At 42.1% G+C, this 27222-nt stretch overlaps 1 protein-coding gene across 2 annotated transcripts in view; it reads right to left on the bottom strand.

Moving 5' to 3' along the window:
* Nucleotides 1–8732: 8732 nt before the first annotated feature.
* Nucleotides 8733–27222, bottom strand: part of GOLM1 (golgi membrane protein 1) — a 106374-nt gene continuing 87884 nt past the window's right edge. The window contains exons 7-10 of one of the 2 annotated variants that reach the window (XM_068237171.1): nt 23892–24021; nt 19970–20248; nt 15755–15880; nt 8733–12802 (exon numbers count right to left, since the gene is read on the bottom strand). In XM_068237171.1, coding sequence (XP_068093272.1) covers nt 12723–12802; nt 15755–15880; nt 19970–20248; nt 23892–24021 — 615 coding nt within the window. In that variant the 3' untranslated portion in view covers nt 8733–12722. Of the gene's footprint in view, nt 12803–15754; nt 15884–19969; nt 20249–23891; nt 24022–27222 lie in introns of both variants that reach the window. The other variant, XM_068237163.1, reaches the window with a different exon arrangement.

Consider the following 27222-nt stretch of genomic DNA (forward strand, 5'->3'; position numbering starts at 1 on the left):
TTACAGCGCACTGGGAGAACTTGTGGAGCCTGGCAGCAACTCCTCACCCGCTACGGCACAGGTGTTGCCAACGCCGCAAATTGCCGGACCTGCTTCCCTGCAAGTCAATGACAACAGCTCTCTGGCTCCTTCTCCTCCACCGCCTCTCCAAGCTCTACCTCATCCGGCATCACTAACCCAGCAACAGGTGCGTGGAAGCGGTGCAGCACAGCTGTTGCCATGCGTCAACAAGGCTCAAGCCTTTCTGAAGCTGCTCTGTATTGGAGATAAGCAGCACACAGGTGCAGAAATTTGGAAGGCAATCAAGAAACAGACCCAGTTGTGGCTGGCACCGCTGCACCTGGAACCAGGCATGGTTGTGTGTGATAATGGGAGCAATCTCTTTCGCGCCTTACAGTTGGCAAAGCTGAGACACATCCCTTGCCTGGCCCACGTTCTGAATCTAGTTGTTCAGCGGTTCCTGAGGACATACCCAAACGTGGCGGATCTTCTGCTGAAGGTGCGGCGAGTGGCCAAACATTTTCGAAAGTCCAGTGCCGCTTCGGCCGCACTCACCAAGTTGCAGCAGCGCTTCAGTTACACATGCATTTTGTCACCATGCCAGGCCTGGGTTGTGTCACAAAGCATGGCCTTGCTCTCCTGTAGTACCTCCTCTTCCATCCTGTGTGCTGGGTTAGCGTTGCCGCTCTCTTTTTTTTTTTGTGTGAAAGCAAATCAAGTTTATTGATCAAATTAAGGCATACACAGTCAGGATTTACGTAGTATACATATATAAAATATCAGTCAAGCATATAAAGGAGTATAACATTACAAACAGGATAATTGGTTAACCAGATGTGCTTTCAGAACTTATTTCCCAAAATAACAACATTAACAACAATAACATAGCCTGTTACATGAGATTAGGTGTCAAGACCTATAAGGATAGTGAGTAAACCAGTGTGTGTGTGTGTGGGGGGGGGGGGAGCAGGAAGGAGACCCAGGAGAAGAGTGCTCTTGTGGAGGCTATCAATTACAGAAAGAGAAAATGAGGATAAAACCCATAGAGAGTGTATTTAATAAGATCATTGCAAGAACCCGGTAATTTACCTATGAGTGCGAGGAGATTCTATCCATGTCCTCCAGATATTATTGAATTTGGTTAGAGTACCTCTCTTTTCATAAATGGCCTTTCGGAGCGGGATAACTTTAACACAGCTGATCCATTCAGAACGAGTCGGGATTGTAGGAAGTATCCAATAACGAGTAAGAACCTTTCGGGCTATATGTAGGACTTGTAGAGTGAACCGTTGGATATACTTATCAGAAAGTGTATTTGGAAAAATATGAAGTAAGCAAATCTTAGGATCACATGTAATCGGACAGCCCATGTAATCATTTAAGAATTTGACAATTTGAGCCCAGTATGTATTAACTTCTGGGCAGGACCAGACCATATGAAAAAAGATGCCTCTATCTGTCATACATTTAGGGCAATTCGGGGAAATACCAGGTTTGAATTTAGAAAAACGGACTGGGGTAAGAAATGCTCTATGGAGGATATATAAATAAATAAGCCTATCAGGGGCATGTGGGGATACCAGCAACACTTTATCAAGAGTGTCTTCCCATTCCTGATCATCTATTGTACCAACATCCATTTCCCATAATAGCTTGCGAGAGTTAGCTTTAACACTAGCTTCAGGGGAGATAATTGCATTATACAGCATAGTTATTAGATGCTTAGAGATATTGTCACCCAGTATATCGTAGATAATTGAATCTTTTAATTTTGTTGGGATAAGGTCAAATTGCTTGTAGAGTGCATGAGCTAATTGCATATATTTATAAAAAGCGGTACTTTGCAAATGGAATTCCTCAGCCACCTGAGCAAACGACTTGACCATGTTACCCTGTAGCAATTGAAAAAGAAACGTTATCCCCCTGTTTACCCAATAGATATCAGTAAGTTTGGAGAATTCTTTTAAACATTGATTTTCCCAGAGCGGGAGATGTTTAATTGTATTAGCATGCAGTGATTTTTGATGTGCCTTATCCCAAACGATAAACATTTAAGCGTTGGAGGAAGCCTTCGAAAGTGAGGAATACCCCTCCTACCCTTTAACAGATTGTACAGTGGATCAGTGTGCTGCAGCCCCAGCTCATCAAAGAATAAAGACTGTAAAATCTCCTTGCCTTCCGAGTCCATCATAAAGTAGTGACAATTGAGCTGCTAGATAATACGAGTGACAACCAGGTAGCGCTATGCTACCCAAATCTTTGGGACGTTGCAACACTGATAGGGATAATCTGTGCCTACGGTTGGACCATACAAATTGTGTAAGTTGTGCATTAAGTTTCGCAAATTTGGCTGGTGGGAAGTACTCAGGAGAGTGCCAAGTAACATACAGTACCTTAGGGAGCAGTATCATTTTGAATATATTGGCACGACCCAAAGTTGATAATGGTAGTTTCTCTCATGCCCGGAGTTTTGCAATCACAAATTGTAGTAGAGGGGTAAGGTTAAGGTCATCATATTCTGTTATTGAACGCGATATATTTATGCCAAGGTAGCGAAACACACTAACCCACTGCAAAGGGGACTCTAGCTGATCTTCCGTAGGAGCAAATGTGTCCACTGGTAGGATAGAAGATTTGGACCAATTTATGCGTAACCCTGAGAAGAGACCAAAGGTAGATATGACAGCAAGGGACACCCTCGGGGACTCACCCGGATCTGATAAATATAGAAGCATATCATATCATCTGCATATAAAATGGACTTTTCCAGTAATATTACCCTTTTCCCATCCCCCAATTCTACCCTCATTTCTAATTAATGCTGCCAGTGGCTCTATGGCCAGGTCAAAGAGCAGGGGGGACAAAGGACATCCTTGACGTGTTCCACGTTGTAGTACAAAAGAAGATGACAGCAAGCCATTCACTTTGACCCTAGCCACAGAACCACTGTAGAGCAAACAAACCCAAGAGGAGAACCTATTTCCAAAACTGAACTTATTCAAAACTGCAAAAAGAAAATCCCATTCTATCGTGTCAAAAGCTTTTTCTGTGTCTAATGACACTAGGACGTGGGTACCAACATTGCTATGCCTAGTTTGCAGGTTGATGTATAAACGACGCAGATTCAAAGCCGTGGATCTATTGGAAATGAATCCAGATTGATTCCTGTGTACAAGATCCGCTATCACGGTATTAAGTCTGCGAGCTATTACTTTAGCTAAAATTTTGACATCCGTCTGCAATAGTGATATTGGACAGTACGAACTGCATTCTTGAGGATTTTTTTCCGGGTTTTAAAATAAGGGAAATAATAGCTTCTCGCATTGAATAAGGTAATTCACCCTGCTCCAATGCTACATTATATAATTTCAATAGGATGGGGCTAAGTGTAGCCACCAGTTCCTTGTATAGTTCTGCTGGAAGGCCGTCAGAGCCAGGGGACTTAGAGGAAGGGAGGGACGCTATAGCGTCATTAATTTCTGTAATACTGATGGGCCTATCTAATGCTAAGGTTTGAGTCTACTTGAGAACGGGTAAATCTATCTGTGCAAGGTACTCATCAATTTTGCCGCTCTCTTTTTAAGGAATATCTCATTCTATTATATTTATCACTGCATGGCAACAAAATGCTTTGCTGTACGCATGCATTTTGTCGCCATGCCAGGCCTGGGTTATGTCACAAAGCATGGCCTTGCTCTCCTGTAGTACCTCCTCTTCCATCCTGTTTGCTGGCTTAGCCAGCACACAGGATGACAGAGCGGGCACAAGAGAGCAAGGCCACGCTTTGAGACAAAAACCAGGCCGGGGATGAGGACAAATTGCATGCTTAAAGCAATGCACTTTGTCGCCATGCTTTGAAAAATAGAACAACATTGAAATATTCCTGAAAATGGCACCAGCAACACTAAGCTAGCCTGGCTTAGCACTGGCGGTGCATTTTCAGGAATATTTCAATGTTATTATATTTTTCAATGCATGGCGGCAAAGTGCATTGCTTTCAGTATCCAATTTGGCCTCACGCAAGGCCTGGGTTGTGTCTCAAAGAGTGGCCTTCTCCTCCTGCCCCTCCTCTTCCATCCTGTGTGCTGCGGGGTTATCGTTGCCAGTCCCACTGGTAGTACTACGACAGCTTTCCAGGATCTTATTTGTAACACACACACACACACACACACACACTATTCCCAAGCCATTTTGCAGAAGTTTCCCTAATTTTTAAAGGTTTTTCTGGCCTGCAAAGCAGAAATATTCGGGTCCCCATTGACTTGCATTGGGTTCGGAATTCGGCCCGAATATCGGGCGACGTTCGGCCGAACCAAACCCGAAATTTTGGTGTTCTCTACTACCCATTAACCCTCTGCCAGCACCCTCACTTGCCCCTCACCCTCTGCCAGCATGCTCACCTGTCTCTCCCACCCTTCACCCTCTGGCAGCCTCAGCTAGCCCCCTTACCAGTCTCTCACCATCTATCACCCTCAGACAGCACCCTCACCTGTCTCATCACCCTCACCAGTTTCTCCCCACCTAGCACCCTCATCTACCTCTGCCCATCCAGCCTCATTCTCCCAAGCGTGTGCGCACGCACACACACACACACACTTGTACATTGCCGAGATGGAGAAGCAATGAGGGGTACTTGGTTTAAAAAAAAAGTTGAGAAACATTGCTGTACAGTATATCTGTTGTGTACACAGGAATTTTTTTTTATATATTTTGTATATATAATCAACAACATTTCAGCTGTAAGGAGGAGGCCTGATGTGCATTTGTGTTACTAGTTGCAGTGGCCAATGAAATGCAAATAATTCTGCATTGATGCAAGTTTATGTAAGCTATACTACTACGTAACTTATGTTAAATTTGGTATTGGCGACTACACATTATCACATGAACGGATTACTTGAGCAAAGGGAGTGCATACATTTGCATAAACTTGCATCCATGCAGATTTGCTCTGATTCACAGAAATTAGTGACTCATACACCAATTATACAACGGGAAACTTGCAGCAGGTGACTAGCGGCGGTATATTGACAGGGGTACCCGGCGCAGCTACATGGGGGGCTTCAGAGATGTGCGCCGATTAAAGCCAGCAAATGCTTTTCTGCAAGCTTGCAGAAAAGCTGTTGTAAAACCACTGAGAATATTGTGCACACTGAACACAGGAGGTGTTGTCCATCACCCATGAACCTGGTTTAGATTGTGCATGAAGAATGTGTAATAGAGGAAGAATCTCTCATTCTCCTGCAGAGTACCTGTACATCACTCTTACATGTACCCACAGTTACATTGCTTTGGACCTGGTGGATGATAGATTATATTATATAGCTAGATACTGTAGAAAAAAAGAAAATCCTTAGCATTTCCCATTTTAAGTGTGGCTATTTTGAAGCAAATTCTGATATCATTTCCTCCCTTAGTCTCCTCTGCCTGACTTGCCCGCCCTTCACTATAGAAAGTGCATTGTTTCAGCATGAGAAATATTGGCCAATCAGAGAGGAACAGAGGTGTGGGAGGGGAAACAGGTGGGAAAGAGGCTTCAGCCAATCAGGCTGCATTAGTTAAGTCTGAGGGGAAGTACAGAAGCAAAAAAAGGACAACCGAGCATGCCTCGCAACTTCCTTTATTGTGTACCAAATTTTGTGTGTACCAAAAAAAGTCAGGTAAACTGGGGAATGATCATTTATGAACAAGTAATAGAGATTTTAACTTTTGGATTGCCTGGTTAGCATCCTTATTACTTGTTTACTAGATAAAATATAAAGAATTGATTTTTATTTTATGCCCCACGGTTACTCTTTAAAGAGACTCCTTAACAAAAATTGCATCCTGTTTTTTATCATCCTACAAGTTCAAAAAGCTATTCTAATGTGTTCTGGCTTACTGCAGCACTTTCTACTTTCACTGTCTCTGTAATAAATCAATGTATCTTTCCCCTGTCAGACTTGTCGGCCTGTGTCTGGAAGGCTGCCACGTTCTTCAGTGTTGTGGTTCTGCTATAAACTCCCCCTTCCAAGCCCCTCTATGCACACTGCCTGTGTGTTATTTAGGATTAGAGCAGCTTCTCTCCTCTTTTACAAGCTGGATAAATCGTCCTCTGTAATTCTTCAGTATGTGAAAGCCCAGCCAGCTCAGACAAGGGTAAAGCTGTTTGCAGGAAGAAACAAGCAGCCTGAAACTTCACGCATGAGAACAGGGGGAAAGAAACACACAAATGATCTCTTGAGATTCAAAAGGAAGGCTGTATACAGCCTGATTGTGTATGGATGTATTTTCTATGTGTGGACATACTGTACATCAACCTACTTCCTGTTTTGGTGGCCATTTTGTTTGTTTATAAACAAACTTTTTAAAACTGTTTTTAACCACTTTTAATGCGGCGAGGAGCGGCGAAATTGTGACAGAGGGTAATAGGAGATGTCCCCTAACGCCCTGGTATGTTTACTTTTGTGCGATTTTAACAATACAGATTCTCTTTAAGGATAGATCTTTAAAAGTTAACGTTTAACTTTCAATCCTTAAAATAACTAAAGAATTCTAAAGACAGGCTGTTGATTCACAAAGAGTAAAGTGTGTGGCAAGTTAGCACTTGGCCTGAGTTGTAGTTAAGTGGAGTATTATTAAAGACTGCAATGTAAAGTGAAGCATTCTGAGCTGTCTTTATCATTTATTGGTTTATGCAGAAAGGGACTGTATAGAGAAAAATATACACACCAGGCTAACAGAAAAGGAGAGAGAGACACCAAACATACCCCCCCCCCCCCCCCCAGCCACATCCTCTCTCCCCTACACTAACTTTCTACACAGGCTAGCTGTAATCATCCTGACAGAGGGAGCACCAGGAGGGGTGGAGCTACATTCTGCCTGCTGACTATATAGAGCTGATAACTTAAAGCAGAGGTGCCCACACTTTTTCGTCTTGTGAGCTACTTTCAAAAATTAGCAAGTCAGAGTGATCTACCTACGTACAATTTTAGGAGCACACTTGTATATACAGAATGGAAAATGTAGTGGGGTCGGGATCTACCATGAAGGCGATCGCGATCTACTTAATGGGCACCCGACTTAAAGAGACCCAGAGATGGGCTGGTGTACACCAGAGCGGTTCTGGAGCGTTTTTAGAAACGCTAGCCGTGTGAAATACATTACCCAAGCAGTTTTCAATGGGCTGGTGCACACCAGAGCGGTTTGTTTTTTTCCACAAACACAAACTCAGGGGCTGCAGAATTTTTTAGATTTCTGCCTCAATGTAAAGGAAAGTGAAAACGCTAGTTCAGAGCAGTTTTCCAGGCCTTAGTTACAGAAGCTGTTCAGCAACAGCTTTACTGTAACGATATATGAACACAAAATGCTACACAAAAATGCTCCAAAACTGCGAGGCAGGTTTAGAAAACCTCTCTAAACATGCCTAGAATCGCTCTGAAAATTGATTAAAAAAACATCTAGCGTTTTGCAGATCTGCACTGGCCCGATGAGAGAATCAGTGTATTTTTTTATTTTATTTTTACTTACCCAGGGCTTCCTCCAGCCCCACAAGCATGGATGTGTCCCTCGCCGTCCTCCTTCTCAGCACCGCTGTTCAGCCTCAATCTTCCCCAGTAAGCGGCTCAGGGACATCAGCGGTGGACCTTCTGTGCAAGCGCAGAAGGCCCGGTTGATGTCACTCAGTCAGACTGAGCCCAACTGAGCTGCTTAACGGGATTTGACTGCGGCTGAACGGCGGCGCTGACGAGGACGTCAAGGGACACATCCATGCTTATGGGGCTAGAGGAAGCACCGGGTAAGTAAAAATACAGCGATTCTCATCTCTGGGTCTCTTTAAGGACAGAAATTTTAAGATTACACTCAGATTATACTGGGGAAAAAAGACATCTCTACACCTTAAAGAGAACCTTAACTGAGAGGGATATGGAGGTTTCCGTTTAAACAATACCAGTTGCCTGGCAGTCCTCCTGATCTCTAACTGCAGTAGTGGCTGAATCACAACCCTGAAAAAACACATGCAGCTAATCCAGTCTGACTTCAGTCAGAGCACCTGATCTGCATGCTTGTTGAGAGGCTGTGGCTAAACGTATTAGAGACACAGGATCTGTAGGAGAGTCAGGCAACTGGTATTATTTTAAAAGGAAAAATCCATATCCTCAGTTTAGGTTCCCTTTAATAAAGCAAGCTTCTTTGGTGTGCATTAACACTGAAAATACTGATAGATCATGCTGGTGATCAGGCAAGAGAAAAACTTACCACCACACAACTTAGTGAATTGAAACTTTTTCTGCAAGGTGGCAGGGCTACACACTGGAATTGAATCTTATACAGACACTGGGGCATAAAAAAAAAAAAAAAAAAAGTGACATGCCTTTTATGTTACATACTTTCAATCAACAAGATTGTTATATAGGCAAATGAGTGGAGTCGGAGGAGCCAAGTTGGTGGAATTCTAAACTTTTGAGTGTTATTTTTGTATTGACTCAACCCTGCATACAATCTAGAATTATACAGTAAGCTTGTCACTTACCAGCTATAGAACAGAGAAAGAACTACTAACTTACACCCGGATTCTAGTTTAGTTAACAGTCTCGCTGGGAAAAAAAACCACATCTGAATAAATTGAAATCTGATTGTTATCAGAACACCAGATTTGCTTTCACCCCTTTTGTCATTATTTCATACCAACATTTGTTAAGGACTCATACATAAAAATAAATAGACAATGACTCAAGTAAATCGGACAAGGATTATTTGTTGGAGTGTAACCTCTATTTTAATACAAATACAACAAAAGATCATAAATTAAAATATCTGTACAATTTAATCCGTGCCATAAAAGTACCAACCCACATAAAATGACATTTCTATACAAAAAAAAACAAACAAAAACAAATCAAAAAATGGATCTTAATATTTTTTAGGTCAAAAAAATAATCTTAGCATTTACCCTGCATCCGGAAATAGATCAGAGAAGCGGAGAGATTCCAGCTTCTGGAAGTGATTGTAGTTGCAGTGACTGTGCATGGAGCACAGAGCCATGTGTTTTATATTAAGGCACGAGACATTTAGTGTTTTAGGACTACACAATGTAGTGTGCATATTCTTCTGTAAGTGAAATGGGTGGAAGGGAACATTCCAGTGTAAAGTACTGTTTATTATCCTCTAAATGGATACCTGGAGCCCGTCATTACTAATGATATTTTGAGGGACTAGGTCAAGATAAAATATGGGGCCTGCCACTGTTGGCTGGTAGGGGTCATTATCTCTGTCATCCATATTGCTGCTTTAATGCTTGTTAACTTGCAGACTTGCAGTAAGTATGCAGCCAGTGAATTTTGGGATAATTTTCTATAATAAATATTTGCTTAAAGAGAACCTGTACTGAGTGAAAATATTTAAAATAAACACGAGGCAACTTCAAATGAACATTATATAGTTACCTTGCCATCAGCTCCTTTCAGAGGCTCACCATTTTCTTCTGACAATGATCCCTTCCAGTTCTGACAATATTTTGTCAGATCTGAAATATATCAGTTGCTGTCAATAAAATATCAGTTGCTGTCAGTTATAGCTGAGAGGAAAACTGATGTACCAGGTAATGTCCATGTTTTCCTATGGCTCAAGTGGAAGATGTTACAGTTTAACTGTGTGCTGACCAGAAAGCTGTTATGGGTAATGGCCATTTTCAAAATGGAGGACGGAAAATTCCATTGATCACAGTGAACAAACATGACACAGGAGAGGAGAAAGACACCGAGGAGTAGACTACATGGGAGGTAAGTATGACTTGTGTATGCTTATTTTGACTTTTAATTTTCAGTTCAGGTTTTCTTTAAGGCAGAGCAGGTAAAATAACGGAAACAGAGATATACAGTGTACACTGGACTTACAGAGAAACCGTAACCAACAATTGAACTTCATCCCAATCAGTAGCGGATACCCCCTTTCCCATGAGAAAGCTTTTCCTTTTCTCAAAATGGATCATTGGGGGGGGGGGGGGGGGGGGGGGGGGGGGCGCGTCTGTATGGCTGATATTGTGGCGAAACCCCTCCCAGAGTGTGATGTCAGGACCATGGTCCTGACAGTTTCCTGTCAGTGTTTGCCCATTGTAAAATCTTTGCAATGAGGTTCACAGACTACATCATCTCTTTATATAATATCCCTGTGTCTCTGCATCCGCTATATCCCGGTGTCAGTGCATTTTTGCACTGCACATGTGCAGGGAGGGACGCAGAGACACTGAGGAGAGCTGAGGAAGGATGGAGTCAGAAGGGGTGGGCGTGTGTGTGCGCGTGTGATGGGCGCACGCATGTGCACGGCAGAGTGGTGACAGACCTAGCCCGTTTTTAAACGGGCTAAGGTCACTAGTTTATACATAATTATTGTAAAAATGAAGCACTTTATCACATTTTCACTTGAGTTCTACTTTAAACCTTTACACCAAGGGCAGTTTCCCACACCACGCTTTAAGGGTCAGGTCACTCCAGTTTCTCCTAAGACGTTTAAGGCGACGGAGATGGCACAATGTTCCGACTTAACAGATTCAGGTTAAGAACGAACCTACAGTCCCCTATCTTGTTTGTTAACCGGGGACTACCTGTATTTGAAAAGCAATTTCAACAATGAGGAGAGTAGAGAAAAAAAATAAATGTGACCAACTGTGAACCACTTTTACATACAGCCAAAGTTAAAAGATGCAGTGCAAGGGGGCCCTAGCAACTTGGGCCAACATCTTATTGAGAATGAGACATGTGCTTTTACTCTATGGTCAGTCTTGTGCTTTACTACATATTGTAGGGTTTCTTCATTGGCTATAAACACAATGCCAAGCTTTCTGCCTTTTATGCAAAAAAATAAACAAACAAACAAACCAAAACAACTGTCAACTCTAGCAGTGCTGGAAAACCAATCTAGCATTGGTCAGTACAAGTAAATTCAATTCCTTACTGTGCTCGCATTTATGGATTGTGGCTTTAAAGCCAACCTGCATTAAGGAGGATATAGAAGTTGCCATCTTTATTCTCCTTAAAGGGAACCCGAGGTGAGAGAGATATGGAAGCTGCCATATTTATTTCCTTGTAAACAATACCAGTTACTTGGCAGCCCTGTTGATCTAGTATAGATAGTGTGAGGCAAAACCCTGGAACAAGCATATGGACAATCCAGTAAAAGCTTAGTCAAAGTATCTGATCTGCTGCAGACAGACACAGGATCAGGAGTACTGCCAGGCAACTGGTATAGTTTTAAAAGGAAATAAATATTGCAGCCTCCATAGAACTCTCACCTCTGGCTCTTTATACAAAACCGTTTACTTGCCTGGCCCATTATGCAGTATCTCTGCCTCAGATATATTCTGAATCACTGACCCATAATAGGTACACACATCAGGTCAGCATTTGGGCGATCTAACAAACCTCAAAATCCTACCGTAGCATGACAGTCAGGCATCTGGCATTGAGAGAGTAAACAGGACAGCCCTGTATTCTGGTCAATACAAGCTTCCTATAAACTTGGCAGTGTGAAAAAGCCTTCAAGTAAAGGTGACCAATTCACTAGGTTTTAAAAAGCGTTAAATAGAAAAAGTGGTGAAAATACAAATCAAAAAACAAACAAAAAATAAAAGCCACTAACCTACACATGATTTACCAAGTGTAAATTTTACAGTAATCCCCAAATCGCGTTAGATGATGGTTGATGTGCAGTTGAATATCACTTTAATGTACATTTTCCTTCATAATGACCACTAGAAGATCTCCAATCATCACCCTGCATGATTCCAAGCTCTCCTCTTTCCTGCAGCTATAGTGTATGGCCCCTGCAGCTTAAAAAGAAACCATAACCAAGAATTGTACGCCATCCCAATCAGTAGCTGATACTTCCTTTCCCATGAGAAATCTTTTCCTTTTCACAAACAGATCATCAGGGGGCGCTGTATGGCTGATATTGTGGTGAAACCCTTCCCACAGTGGGTTGTCAGGACCATGGTAGTGACAGTTTCCTGTCTGTGAACCTCATTGCATTGTGGGAAATCCAAAAGCTGTTTACAGCTGGGTCCACCTGCCAAAAAAGCAAGCAGCATCTCCTTCCACTGACATCACCATGTGGTAAATGTCAATCAGGGAGAGGAAAGATTTTACAATGGGAAAAAAAAAAATCACTGACTAAAATTTGACTAAATTATTTATACATAATTATTGTAAAAATGAAGCACTTTTTTTTATTATTTTCACTGGCGTCCCTCTTTAACAATCCCACAAGAGGATGACAGAACTGAAGAGTCCTGACTGTAGGAGGAGGTTCAACTGATAAAACTATATTGGTAGAAGTCAGTTCCCTAAAGAGAGGTGAAGCCACATGAGTGTAAATACTGCAGCTGCAGGCATCATGGTTAATCTTGGAAGACTTTGCACGCAAACGAACCTCTTATGCATGACAAACTGATTACTGGAAGAAACATTCACCAATTTCTCTCCGGAAGTTATTAAAAAAAAAGTTAAGAATTCATAAGGCAGATGTACAAATTTTCAGAGGACAAGTTTCCCATCGCATTTAAATTTAAAGAGAAAGAAAAATAAAATTAAATAAAGACAAACTAAAGCCATTCTTCAAGTTTCACTAGTTAGTGCAGAATTGCACGGCATCCCTCTACTTCATGTAATCTCTGACCCTTTTAAGGCATCACCTGGTCACAAAACAAGGGACAGAGTCTCTCTTAAGAGTCTATGGTATTAGGAGTGTTATTTTACAGGTGGATCTTCACTGTCCTCTGCCTCTGGATCAAGCCCCTGTCCGTTCAGTCCCTTTTGGATTTTCTCATCTGTAAATCAAAGCAAAAAAAAAAAAAGAAAAAAAAGTTAACTACCGTATATAAAAAGATTCACCAAGGAAGGCCTTGTACACAAGTCAGATGCTTTGCAGAATTCTGCATGCCAACTCACTGCCCATACAACTCTATGGGCCTGATCACAGTACTGTGTTGTAACTGATCACATTATTATTCTCGCTGCATGCTGACTTTGTATTAAAGTTTATGTCCAGTCTACATTGTAGTTCACAGTCCTAATGCATGTGTTATGCAGCTGACCACTGTGAACCTAGCCTCAGTTTTTCACTTTCATTTTTAGATTGTAAGCCTATTTGGCAGGGCCTTCCTCCCTTTGTGCTCTTCCCCACCACCATATGGACTCATTGACTTCTCTGCTATAGGTTTCTTTACATTGTTTACATCACTATTGTGTGTATCATTGTTGAATACTATAAAGTCCCTGTGTGACATTGATTAAAGTTGTATTGTCTCAGAGTCTCTCCCATCTATTGTATAGCACCATGTAATATGTTCTTTATAAAACAGAAATACACACGCCTAGGAGTTTTGGTTCACCATGAGCTTGCTGAGCAATCTAACACAAGTGCTTTATACAGTAAATGCAGTAGAATCCTGGTTATCCAGAACTCCATTAACCAGCAGTCTCAACCAATCAGCACAAAATCGCAGCATTTAATGAGTTGAAAGCTAACTGCTAAAGTCAAGTACCCACCAGAAGATGGATCGGGAATCTACGGCAATGATCGTTCCGATTCATCTTTCAACATCACGTACGGCGGGAGTGAACAAAGGGACATAAACAATCGTTCAAACAGTAATGTCTATGGTCATCTGAACGATTGCTGTAATCTGAACGATAGTGACGGGTAGTGTCTTCCCACCGGTTAACGAGTTTTGTTAAACAATGTTATATGATATTGTGAAAATTGTCTTTCGACATCCCCTTAAAAAAAAAAAAAATATCCGAAAAATCGTGCCATTGGTATGTACTTTCAGGCTGTTTTTGGGCTCTGCTGTGCTGTTAAAATACTTTCAATTACTGTATTTTATCAGTTACTTTATGGTATGTATATAGAGTGGCGTATAGTACTGTAATAGCTAGACCAGGGGCGTCAAACGCAAATCCAAAATGGGCTGAAATTGTACACTGGGACCTAGTCGTGGGCCAACTTCAATATCTACTGGCCACCTTCCTTATAAAGTTCCCAGGTGTGTCATGGCCCCCCCCATCCAACCCCTAATACAGCTCCCCGGTGTCTGGTGGTCCTCCTCCCTCCCTTATACAGTCCCCTGGTGTCTAGTGACCTCCCTCCCTTGCACAGTTCCCTGGTGTCTAGAGGCCCTCACCCTCCCTATACAGTTCCCTAGTGTTTAGTGCTTTCCTCCTACCTCCCCCATATTGCTTCCCTGGTATTCTAGGGCTTCAACTCCAATATAGCTTCCCTGGTGGTGTAGAGTGGGCCAAACACAATGCAAAGTAGGGAAACCACTTGAGGGCCAAATTGAATGGCTCTGAGGGCCATATTTGGCCCTGTAGGATCTAGACCCATATTTAACATCGAGTCTCAAGCAACCAGAAAGCACACTTATCCAGAATCAGCCAGTCCCCATCAGTGCCGCATTACCGGAGACTCTACTGTAAAGTATAAAAATAGAGGTGAAATTGTGCAAAAGTTCATTTATTTCATTAATTCAACTTGTAAGGTGAAACAAATATATGAATAGAAACCCTTTGTAGGTGTTTTGGATTAATTAGCTGATTAGAATCTGACACTGAGCCTAGAATATTGAGCATTTTCACAATATTCTAATGGTCTGATATTTTGATTTTGGGGTTTTATAACAAATAAAGGCTTTAAATATCTCTATTTCATCTATCATTTATTTCAGTAATTCAATTTAAAAGGTGAACTTTTGCGCAATATTCTAATTTTTTTGAGTTTCACCTGTAGTAATAATAATAATAATAATAATAATAATAATTCTGTCTGCCACCCATTTTTGTACTGGAAGTAGCCAAATTTGACATGGTTCGATTTCAAAGGCTACATTTTTTTGTCAGTCTTTTATAGTGTGGAAAGAGCATTTCCTGTTTTCTGTGTTACTACTTCCTCTCCTCAGCTGTAATGATCACAACCATTCTGGCCAAGCAAAAGCCTGCATATAGCTTTTGGCTTTAACTTGATTACATTAGAACACATACACAATTCATACTCCAATCACTGACTTAAAGGGAACCTAAACTGAGAAAGATATGGGATTTTTCCTTTTAAAATACCAGTTGCCTGAATCGCCTGCTGATCCTGTGTCTCTAATACTTTTAGCCACAGCCCCTGAACAAGCATGCAGATCAGGTGCTCTGACTGAAGTCAGACTGGATTAGCTGCATGCTTGTTTCAGGGTGTGATTCAGCCACTATTGCAGTCACAGAGATCAGCTGGACTGCCAGGCAACTGGTATTGTTTAACAGGAAACATCTATATCACTCTCAGTTAAGGTTCCCTTTAAAGGGAACCTGAAGTGAGGGGAACATGAAGGCTGCCATGTTCATTCTCTTATAAACAATTTCAGTTGTCTGGTTATCAGACTGAGCTTTAGGTTTTGTTTTTCAGTCACACCTGCAACAAGCATGCAGCCAGAGGAGCCAAAACATCTGCATGCTCTTTCTGGGCCAGCGATTTCATGTACTGTATTAGCAGCAGAGCATCAGCACAGATGTAAAGCAACTGGTACAGTTTATAAGCGAATGAAGATGCAGCCTCCATATTCCTCAGTTCAGGTTCCCTTTAAATTGCACACAATGCATCTACATAGCAGAATAGAATGGTATATCCATTATGCATGTGAAAAAGCATGTTCATAAAATGGTGAGTTGGCCTTCAACAGTAACATGACAGGAAGGAGTGTCACATTCAGGTACAAAGGGCAAGGAAAAAAAAATACCTTTTAAGTTCTGCTCATTGTCTATGAGCTGAGCTTGTTTTTCTGCCTCAGGTTCAGCTACATTTGTATCTTCCCCATTATAGTCATTTCCATTTTCAGCCTCTTCTTCCTGTTCATCTTGTTTTTCTTCTTAAAGGGGAAGAAAAAAAAAGAAGAAAAGAAGTAGTTACAGAGTGTCCAGATTCTGTTTCTAACTTTTGTTCAGTGTCTAAATCAGATCAGCATTGCCCTTGCTGTCTAACTTATTCAGGCAATGGTGTGATGATAATCATTTTACATGACATGGACTTCTACTTTATGTGACCTTGCACAAATAGTACTTTATTTACCTCACTGCAACATAGTTAATGAGACAATTCCAATCTGCAGCAACTTCACAATAATCACCTGCACAGATTACAGAAAACCTTACACTAAAATCTGCCAAGTGAATCACGTGTCAGTATTACCAAACTGCATTACTACAGGGAGCAAACTATCATGAATACCACTTCTCCCAACTTCAGTCATGTGACTTGCAGCCTAAGCAAAAGATCTTGTGGGTTTGGTCAAGTCACGCAAATGTAGCCAAAATGCACGCACTTGCAAGGAAAACTTTAATTCAAGACAGTGTGGAACAGATTCTCCTACTGTTCATAACGGTCAGTGAAAGGACTGCGGATCTGAAAGCGTGGTCTCCATGCCAATAGTAATGCACCATCCCACCGTGGTGCACCATCCTCACTGTCCAGCGCCCCCAGGGGTCCCACTCTGCTTTCCTGAAAGAGCAGCTGGATAGTGTAATTGCTAAGCCTCTGACACAGGCGACCTGGGTTCGAATCTCAGCTCTGCCTGTTCAGTAAGCCAGCACCTATTCAGTAGGAGACATTGAGCAAGTCTCCCTAAGGCCTCTTGCACACTGCAAGCAATTCAGATTCCGCTTTTTAATCGGTTTTTACTTCCGATTCAGATTTGCAGTTTGCTCCTTGCACACTGCAAATCTGAATCGGAGGTAAAAACTGATTAAAAAGCGGAATCTGAATCGGAAATCGCTTGCAGTGTGCAAGAAGCCTAACACTGCTACTGCCTATAGAGCGCATCCTAGTGGCTGCAGCTCTAGCGCTTTGAGTCCACCAGGAGAAAAGCACGATATAAATGTTATGTGTTTGTTTGAAATGTTTAAATGGAAAGAACGTCTATGTGTGGGGAGGAAGTGAAAGTGATCCTCCTCTTCATGCATCCAGTCCATCCATAAACCTCATCTTCTCCATTCAGTCACGCCCCCTTGTAGCAACGTTAGCGGCCCCTCATGGTCGCTCCCAAGTGTTTATTATTAAAATACTCATTTCCTGCAGCACACACACACACACACACACACACACATCGCCTGTTCATTCTGAGCTGCAATATCAGGAGGGACCATGAGAGGGTGGTAAATATGCAGCAAGGGGATGTGATCGGTTGGTGAAGGGGCATTCCTATGGTCAGACTGGGTGCATGAAGGAGAACTGTCCCTTTCTCCCCGCCCATAACAGACATTCCTTTCAGTCAAACATTTCAGGAAAGCAGAGTGGGGATCCCCTGGAGGCACTGGATAGTAAGAGTGGTATGATCACAGCACCGCACATAAAACATTACTATTGGCATGGAAACTCTGCTCTCAGTTCAGCTGTACTCTATGGATGCATTTAGTTTGTTTTCTATGGAGAAATGGGCACTAGATCTTCAAATTTAATGGATTCATATTTTAGTCATTGAACTCCAATGTACTGCAAGATACAATATATAGATACCGAGAGACGGAGAATTAAAATGAGGTTTTGTAATTTAGTTGGTAATAATTAATCTGAATTTCCTGTCATGCGTGCTAGTCAATATGAGGACTTATTTATACCACAGTCCTGCTTCACCCCTGCCCGACTTGAAGTTTACACAAGGCGTGGAGCATTTCACAAATACAATTATCCACGTATAATGAAGTGTAGAAATATCCTGTGAGTTCTACAAATGAAAATGCTGCCCTATCACACAGTAGAAGGTGGAACACTCAATAATAAACAAACTAAACCAGTCAGGTGGAAAATGTAATTTACATGCCACTGCTGCAAGCAAAGCCATAAACAGAACCACAAGAATACTTTTAAATCAGCAAAGCATGAGCACATCATTTCATAAAAACACATTATTAAAGCAACTGTCAACATTTTGAGCCTTGAAATGCTTTATAGCCACAATTTACCTTTATTCCTATGCATTTATCAGTGAATTCAGAAAAATTTTAAATTGATGCTGCAAAAACATTTCACATTTGCCATATAGTGAATATGGCAATGTACAGTCACATACAACTTCACTACAATCTGGGCTATGTACCTTACACATGAAATGAGACTAATACGCAAGACTTTGAATACTTGAAGCTTGAGGGCCAGCTTCGCAGCACCGCAACAGTCATGGCACCAATGCTGAGAAGCACAAATCCAGTGAGTTTTGTTACCATGCAGCATACATTGCTGGACTGTGCAGGGATTGGCCAAAACCCAGCTGTATTCAAAAGATGCCCAGAATTCAGCTTTAAAACTGGCCACATTCATTAGAATTGGGTAGGTACTCATTGAAAATGAAAGACCACGAGGTGTCAAAAGGTAAATACTTACCTAAGGAGAGGGAAGCCTCTGTATCCTCCAGAGGCTACCCACACTGTCCTCCGCTGCTGCCCTCCTGCAAGTTGCAACCATGCTCTCCTTACACAAGAGCGGCCACATTGTACGCATGGCCGAGCCTGAACAGTAGCACAAAGTGGCTCCGGATTACTGTGCAGGCTCGGCTGTACTGGCGCAGGTGCAGTAGGACCATGCTCATGCCTGAAGAGCAGTGTGGCCCAGATGTTCATTCCAAAAATCCCTGTTCAGAATTGTTCAGTGGGGGGGCATATAATGAAATTGTCATCTCTGCTAATAATATTGCTCCTGTAGACTGTCAATATTGGAAAAGTGAGCTACTGCGCTCCAATTATGTATGCAGATAATGGAGAGGCGAGCTACAGATACCATTTGACAGCTTAATAAGTGGCACGCCCAAAATGTCTGCGTGTGTAGAGCAGGTTTATCAACAAAGAGGAAAAGAAAAAAAAAAAAAAAAAAAAAAAAGTTTGTTAAAATCAATTCTACAGCACGGCTGTGTGATTTCACAGAAGGCTCAACTGTGAAGGCTGCTGTTTGGATGAGCATCATCATGCCACAAGGGGACAGAGCACAGCCAACTATCCAAGTGAATTTCAGTAGACCAGTGCTGCAAGTCACGGCTGCGGAGGAAATTCACACATCCTTTTGACTGTCATTTAATTTATATCAGCTAGTTAAAGTGCTTATACAGACACAGCAACATGTTCTGCCATTAAAAAAAACAAACAAACAAAAAAACCATCTAAACAGGACTACAAAAATATAGGAATTTAAAGCCAGGTATGTGGAGTCTTAGTTGGAGTCGAGGAGTCTGAGCATTTTTGGGTACCTGGAGTCAGAGTTGGAGTCAAAGGTTTCATAAATGGAGTCGTCAGAGTCAGATGTTCTTTGTGCCAAATCCACAGCCCTGGTAAGTATTAGACTAAGGGGTCGGAGTTGAGGAGTCGTAGCCATTTTAGGTACCTGGAGTAGGAGTTTGAGTCAGTTTCTTAAACTGAGGAGTCGGATGATTTTTGTACCAACGCCACAGCCCTGTGGCAGCTCTTTGATAATCCAGTGTCAAATCCAGTAAATTACTTCTAAGGTACCTGTTCAGGAGCCCAGACATTGACCACATCCTGCACCAGAGACCAATACTGGTGTAGGCTGCAATCTTCTCAGAGAAATTCACTATGTGCCTTCCTTTCCTACAGTCTGTACCTGCCTTGACTGTATCATCCGAATGTTCAATCTCCACAGAAGGAAAGGACTCCCTGTATTTAGCGTTTCAGGTCAAAATTACAGGACAAGATTATTCAGTTCATTAGCAGCAATGCAGCTATACTGATCCCCATTCTCTAGCCCAGAATTAATTCTTCCTTTAGGTAGCAAAATCCATTTATGACTGACTCTGCAATTAAACGTGCAGCAAAAAACATTTTATGTGTAGAAAACAATTTTAAATATGTGTTGCAGATTAAATGTTAAAAACCACCCAGACTGATAAATCAAAGCTGCCAAGCTAATTCAGAGAACTTCATAAATGTAATCTGACACCAATAGGCATCCTAACCTTTTTCATCTACTTGCTGGCCTTCTAGGTTGAGAAGATTTTCCCGGTCCACTTCTTCATTTTCTTTATTTGTGTCCTTGTCTATTACATCCTCGACCTTCGGCTCATCATCTTCCTCTGCATTCCCAAGGTTAGGATTAACTTCATTCACTGGCCCCTGATCCTCATCTACCTTCTCATCTACCTTCTCATCAACCTTCTCATCAACTTTCTCATCTACCTTCTCTTTGGGAGCAGGACTAGGCTTTTTCTCCAACACAACCAATGGCTTGGCTTTTTCTGAAACAAAGATAAATAATTCTTAATGGAAGAAAAAAAGTTAGCTTCATTTGTATTACATCATAAAGAGGTCGTTAAAAATATTCCAGTATTTTATTATGGTGTCCTGATCTGTAAGATCTTCGGAATGGTGAATAGGTGGAATGGACATGGTCTTTATTGCGGTCCCTTATCTGTCAGCAAGAACCACTATGGTTCATTCTAGCCATGTTGCTCCTTCAGGCAATGTTACTTTTCCAGCTTCTCATACTCCTTCCAGATGTTACTTTGCACAAAAGTTTGTGGATAACAGGGCAATGCTAATACAGGTAGTCCCTGGTTAACAAACAAGATGGGGACTGTAGGTTTTTTCTGAAAGAGAACCTGATGTGAGAGGGATATGGAGGCAGACAGTGATTTAATTTTACACAATACCAGTTGCCTGGCTGTCCTGCTGATACTCTGCCTCTAAGGCTGCATTTCCACTTGTGCGGTGCGAATTGCTGCGGTAAAAATTTGCATGCGGATGCGAATTTCGCATGCGTATCCATGCGAATTTTCATGCGAATTTGCATGGATGACGATGTATGCAAATTTAACCATGGCAATGCTGGTGTGCTTTTCCATTGTTTCCATGCAAATTTCCATGAAAATTCGCATACCCAAACCTCATGCGAATTTCCTATTAAATACATTGTATGCGATTCACATAGCGGTATGCAGTATGAGAATTCTGATGGCTCTGCCATGCGAATTTTTTCTGCACAGAAAAACGCAAAGGAATCCTGACAAGTGGAAACCGTCCCATTCACTTGTATTGCTATGCGAATCTGCATGCGAAAAACGCATGCGAATTCGCGATAGTGGAAATGGGCCCTAAAACTTTAGCCATAGACCCTGAACAAGCATGCAGATCAGGTGTTTAATGACAAATCTGAATAGTTTAGCTGCATGCTTGTTTCAGGCTTGTATTTCAGACACTACTGATGCCAGAAAGGCCAGCAAAGGTGTGGTTTAAATAAAAAGGAAATGAAAATGGCAGTCTCCATATACCTCTCATTCCCTTTACCCTGAATCTGTTAGTAAGTGGGAACATTATGCCATCTCTGCGCCTCCCTTTGCCTCTAGTGTCCCCCTTGGCGCGTCATTATGCCACCCGCCTTGGTGCCTGGTTTGGTTCAGGGTCCTCTCCTGCGTTCCCCCAGCCCAGTGTATGAGGAGCGGAAGCAGCAGCACTTCTCTCAACTGCTCCAGGCGCCTCCATGTGACCTTCTCTCCACTGCTCCCTCTGGTGTTGGCTTCTCCCTATTGCGTAATTGCATGTGACATGCAAGATACGCTGTTACTGTGGCCGGGGGGGGGGAGTGACACTATCCTCTGAGCCCCGATCACATGTAATAATGTAATTGGAAGTCAGAAGAGGATGTTAGGAGTGCATCACTGCAGGTGGAGGTAGAGGAGAAGCCGATCCAGTGTCCAGATAGGTAACCATAACCACTCCCTGCAGCTCTGCATACACTGCCAGGCTGGGGAAAGGCACACTTCCCCAGCGGCAGAAATAATTTGATCCTGCAGCCAGGTAAAGTTTTACTTTATGTTGCTGCTAAAAAGGTATAAAAAAAAAAAAAAAAAAAAAAAACACGACAAAAACTATAACAAGTGCTGCAGTGTGGGTGCACCTGCTTCTATCCCCACCACCTTTCTACATTTTTGTTGCATCCCCTGAGTCATCAGTGGCCACAGCACATTTGACTACTGGTAGCAAAATGAATTGCACATGCCCTGTATCACAAAAACACAAGATCAAAGTGGTCCCGATGGTAGCAGAGGCACTTTGTGTCCTCCCATTACTAGCATTCAGCAGCAATTGAAATAGAGAATGCTTCCATGTCAGGCCATCAACGCAGTTGTGCAGTAGATATAAATGGTTTCAGTTTCCACTTTGTGTCTTTTAACCAGTATATAACCCTGTCAGCTGGGGCCAGTCATCCAGCAGCCCCACCATCTCTGCATATTAGTATATACAGCACAAATAACGTAGTGTACACCACAGGCTAAGGGCCCTATAAACTTAATCAGTTGCTCTCAGTTATAACTGAAAGAAAACTGATTTTCAAAGTAATGCAAAGTAATGTATGAAAGGGGCCATGTTTCCTTATGGCCCCTTTCACCTTTAACACGTTTTAACGGAAATAATCTTCTCAATGCACTGTTATGGAAAAACTGCGTACCAACGCGCACTAATGCACACAAACTGATTAAGTATAAATGGGCCCTTAGGCAGTGCGTGTATTTCCGCATCTAGACAAATGTTTCCGGTGCACAGCGTCTTCACAAGCCTATTGCTTGAATGAAACCCGAGAGAGATATGGAGGCTACCATATTTATTTCCTTTTAAATAATACCAGTTGCTTGACAGTCTTCCTCATCCTGTGTCTCAAATACATTTAGCCTTAGAGCCTGAACAAGCATGCAGCAGATCAAGTACACTGACCTCAGCTGAGTCAGGTTTTACTGGATTAGCCATATGTTTGTTCCAGGGGTTTGACTCAGACACTACGTATGCCAGAAGATCAACAGGGCTGCCAGGCAACTGGCATTGTTTACAAGGAAATAAATATGGCAGCCTCCATTTCCCTCTCACTTTGCTTTCTTTTTACGAGTGATAGATCTCCATTTACTGGCTGTACCACATGGGAAGCAAGACCATTCTGACCTGCTGCAATAAGGAAGTGGGTCTACTTTTTCCCCACAGAATGCCAAATTTACACAGGACCTTGACTGAGAAATCTCACTTGAAATGCTCTGTAAAATACTAAGTAATACATGAGAACAATATACACATTTTGTCTTAAAGGAAACTTAAAGGGGCATTATGGCGAAAAATTTAAAAAAAAAAAAAAAAAAACTTAAAAATATGTGGAAACAGACAAATAAGTACATTTTTTCCCCAGAGTAAAATGAGCCATAGTCCCCTGCGCCATCACTGCAGGGGACTGGAGGACCGTTCCATGATGCCTTGAGCATAGGGTGGCTGCAGGGGGCTGGTAGAAGCCCCAGGCGAGTTAAACTGTTTTTGGGTTGTTTTTTTTTACTTTAGGTTTCCTTTAAGCTGGCCATACACACACCCTATGTTCCAAAACTATTGATTCCTTTCTAAATACTGACATTTAAAGGAATAGATTCCCCTCTGTTTGATCAAAGTGATCAAATCTGGAGGGTATTGAATGAGGGGGGGGAAGAAAAAAAAAAAAAAAAAAAAAAAGCGTATAAGCACCTTTATAAAATAAATGTAAGCGGCTATAACTACATTCCATATACATAATTTTCATACCAGTATCAGAGATATCTATCTATCTATCTATCTATCTATCTATCTATCTATCTATCTATCTACCATGGTGAAAATAAGTAGTGTCTGCCATGACAGGTGCAAGGCAATGGTCAGGTGACTGAAGCTCAGGAAAGTCCAGGACTGTATGTACACTGAAAACAATACCTTCTTACCTCATGCTTTATAAACATTACCTGTGTGCTACAGTGTAAACAAATGACTGATCTGGCATGTTAATTTCAGATTGCTGACGATGACAACCATTTGGTAACGCCAGAGCTCCCCCCCATGTAGCCCTTTAATGGTCTTCACTCCCTGGTTCAACCATACCTTCAGGAGGAGGAGCAATATCTTTCTTATCCTTTACAAGCAGAGATAATGCAGGCGTTATTGAACTTTTGGATTTTACTTCTTCCTTAATATTGGTGTCTTGCTGGTTAACTTCTTGTTTTATGGTTGGCTGGATAAAGAAAAAGCAAACTGGGTAAATAAAACATGTTGATATACAGTAATGATAAAAAAACACCTTTATTCAAACATGCAGTACTTCAGATATGTTTTATAAAGAAAGCCAGCCAGCAGTAAAGCTATATACCTGTAATAGTCACTTGTATAAGATACAGTGCCTGCAACACTAAGGCCACCCCTCCAAATCATGGTGATATAACCGATGGCCCCAGCCAGCCTAATCTGATAGCACACAGGCAGCCAGAATTATGAAAGACAAGACAAATAACATTTTTATATCGTGCTTTTCTCCTGGCAGACGCAAAGCGACAGAGCAGCAGCCACTAGGGCGTGCTCTATAGGCAGTAGCAGTGTTAGGGAGACTTGCCTAAGGTCTCTTACTGAATAGGTGCAGGCTTACTGAACAGGCAGAGCAGAGATTCGAACCCTGATCTGTGTCAGAGGCAGAGCCCTTAACCATTACACCATCCAGCAGGGGGCAGCCTAAGTCGGTTGGAGAAAGCTGCTGTTATGGGCAGTCCATTATGATAACCCAGAAGATATCCTGCCTTGCCTAACTTTGTTAGCAGCTGTACATCACGTATTCGTTATTTACATCAAATAGGAAGCACAAAAAAATAGGTTAGTAGTACGCTTTAGCTCAATGGCATTGGACTGAAATCCCATTAGGGACATACTGTATGCACAGAGTCTGTATGCATTTCCTCTGGCTGCACTAGCTTCTTTCCATCATCTAAAAAAATCCTCACCTCGTATTACAGTAACTGGTATTTGACCAAACTGACCTTAGGGTTTGTAATACGCTTATGCTAGGTACACACTATGAGATTTACTGGCAGATCGATTATTTCCAACATGTCCGATCTGATTTCCAATAATTTTCCAACTGTTTTCCGTTCACTTCTATTTTAAATCAATCAGAAATCACACCAGGCATGTTGGAAATAATCGATCTGACAGTAAATCTCATAGTGTGTACCTAGCATCATAGACCGCAGACCAAGCTCAGCTGGAGACAAGGACAGACGTGATTGGTTCGATTTACTCTGGCAGTTGCTAGGTAATGTGCTGGTCCGGCACTAGAAATATTGACCAAAGATAGGAGAAAAGCTGGAGGTTGGCACTACAGCGGTATAACATACATATATACATATATACATATACATTATACATATACACATATACATACATACATACATACATACATTCTCATGCAGTGGATAGAGATGAATTTCAAGCACACCCCTTCTCAAGAACCTCTTCAGCGTGCTCAAGCTGTAGAATATAGGGGAGGGTAAATGAAGATGGAAGGAAAGCTGGCGGGGAAGCTTCTACGGAGGCTACAACTATGTGGGCAATGGCTTCTGGTTAAATAACGGCAAGAAGCCGGCATGTAGCGTCACTTCCTGCGATAGCGCCACCCATATTTCCGCATTACGCGTGTGCACGCCTATGACGTATACACGCCATTATGGGGTGCACGCGTACGTAATTACGCAAGCCGCCTATAATGAACGCGAGTCAAATTGATACTCGCGTCCTGCATTATTATGCATGGCGCATGCGTAAAAAAGGTCGCCATAGATGGAGAGCTCCATCTAGCAACTAAAAAAGGGTGCAGCACGGCTCAATCAATACAGGCAGCATGGGCAAAGGGATGAAATTGAGGGGAAAAAAAAGGGAGGATGGGAACAATAAGAAAACAAACGTAGAGAGGTGAAAAAGTGAAAGATCAAGAGATCCTGAAAAGGTGGAGGATAAGTGGCCCTTAGTGTCTACACAATTAACAATTAGCTATCTAATGTTGCCTTGGCTGTTTATGGACAAGTCCATTCAATAAAGGTTGCTCCTTCTGACAAGTGCGGACACCCTCTCCTTTTTTCTACACAATTAAGTCGTGCATGTGCAAATACAAAAAAATTCTTCAAAAAGATTCTAAGACATAAGTGGGGAAATGGATAAGGGGGAAGTAAAAAAGCCCACCAGGGGGATGAGCAAACGCAAGAGATGGAGGGGTAAGTGAGTACATAGACATGCATCACACTTCACATACATACAGTACAAATTTTGTCAAGAACATACAGTTGACAGTCGTGGAGATCCAAAAGGAATACCAGAGATCTCAAGCATCAAGGAAATAGGAGAGCGCTGTGTGGTCATTGAGGCCTAAAATGTCCCATAGCTTCCGACTGCAGAATCAACATGGCTTCCTCCCTTTTCAGTCTTTTTTCCCGGTTTCCACCTCTGGACAGGGAGGGGACATGTATAATTCCTGCAAACTTAAGTTTGGTGGGATCACTTTCATGAATTTCCTGCATATGCTGAATCACTCTTGGGGAACCTTTTACTAGATTTCAGAGAATTAAAATGTTCTCTAAACCGTTCGATCATTGATCTCGTGGTGTGCCCTATAACAAACCTTCCACAGGGGCACCACATTGCATACATGACAAATCATGTTTGGCATGTAAATAGGCAACGTACGGACCGTTGAAGTGGGCCAATATGAAACTGGCAACCGACTGCCATCTGGCTACACGATTTGCAGTGGCCACACCTGTGGTTACCTGAGGCCCACCATCACGTAGCCAATCACTCCCACTTTTTAACGTAAACTCACTTCTGCTGACTAATGAGCCTATTGTTGGTGACCTTCTAAAAGAAAAGAGGGGCCCCTCGGTAACTATGGGTTTTAATAGGGGGTCTCTAAGCAGAACGTCCCAGGTTCCCCAAGAGTGATTCAGCATATGCAGGAAATTCATGAAAGTGATCCCACCAAACTTAAGTTTGCAGGAATTATACATGTCCCCTCCCTGTCCAGAGGTGGAGACAGGGAAAAAAAGACTGCAGAATCAACATGGCTTCCTCCCTTTTCAGTCGGAAGCTATGGGACCATTAGGCCTCAATGACCACACAGATCTCTCATATTTCCTTGATCCTTGAGATCTCTGGTATTCCTTTTGGATCTCCACGACTGTCAACTGTATATGTTCTTGACAAAATTTGTACTGTATGTATGTGAAGTGTGATGCATGTCTATGTACTCACTTACCCCTCCATCTCTTTTGCGTTTGCTCATCCCCCTGGCAGGTACCTGCCAGGGGAGTGGGCTTTTTTACTCCCCCTGATCAGTTTCCCACTTTCCCACTTATGTCTAAGAATCTTTTTGAAGATTTTTTGTATTTGCACATGC

Source organism: Hyperolius riggenbachi, chromosome 1 (genome assembly GCF_040937935.1).
Source record: "Hyperolius riggenbachi isolate aHypRig1 chromosome 1, aHypRig1.pri, whole genome shotgun sequence".
In the NCBI taxonomy this organism is placed as follows: domain Eukaryota; kingdom Metazoa; phylum Chordata; class Amphibia; order Anura; family Hyperoliidae; genus Hyperolius; species Hyperolius riggenbachi.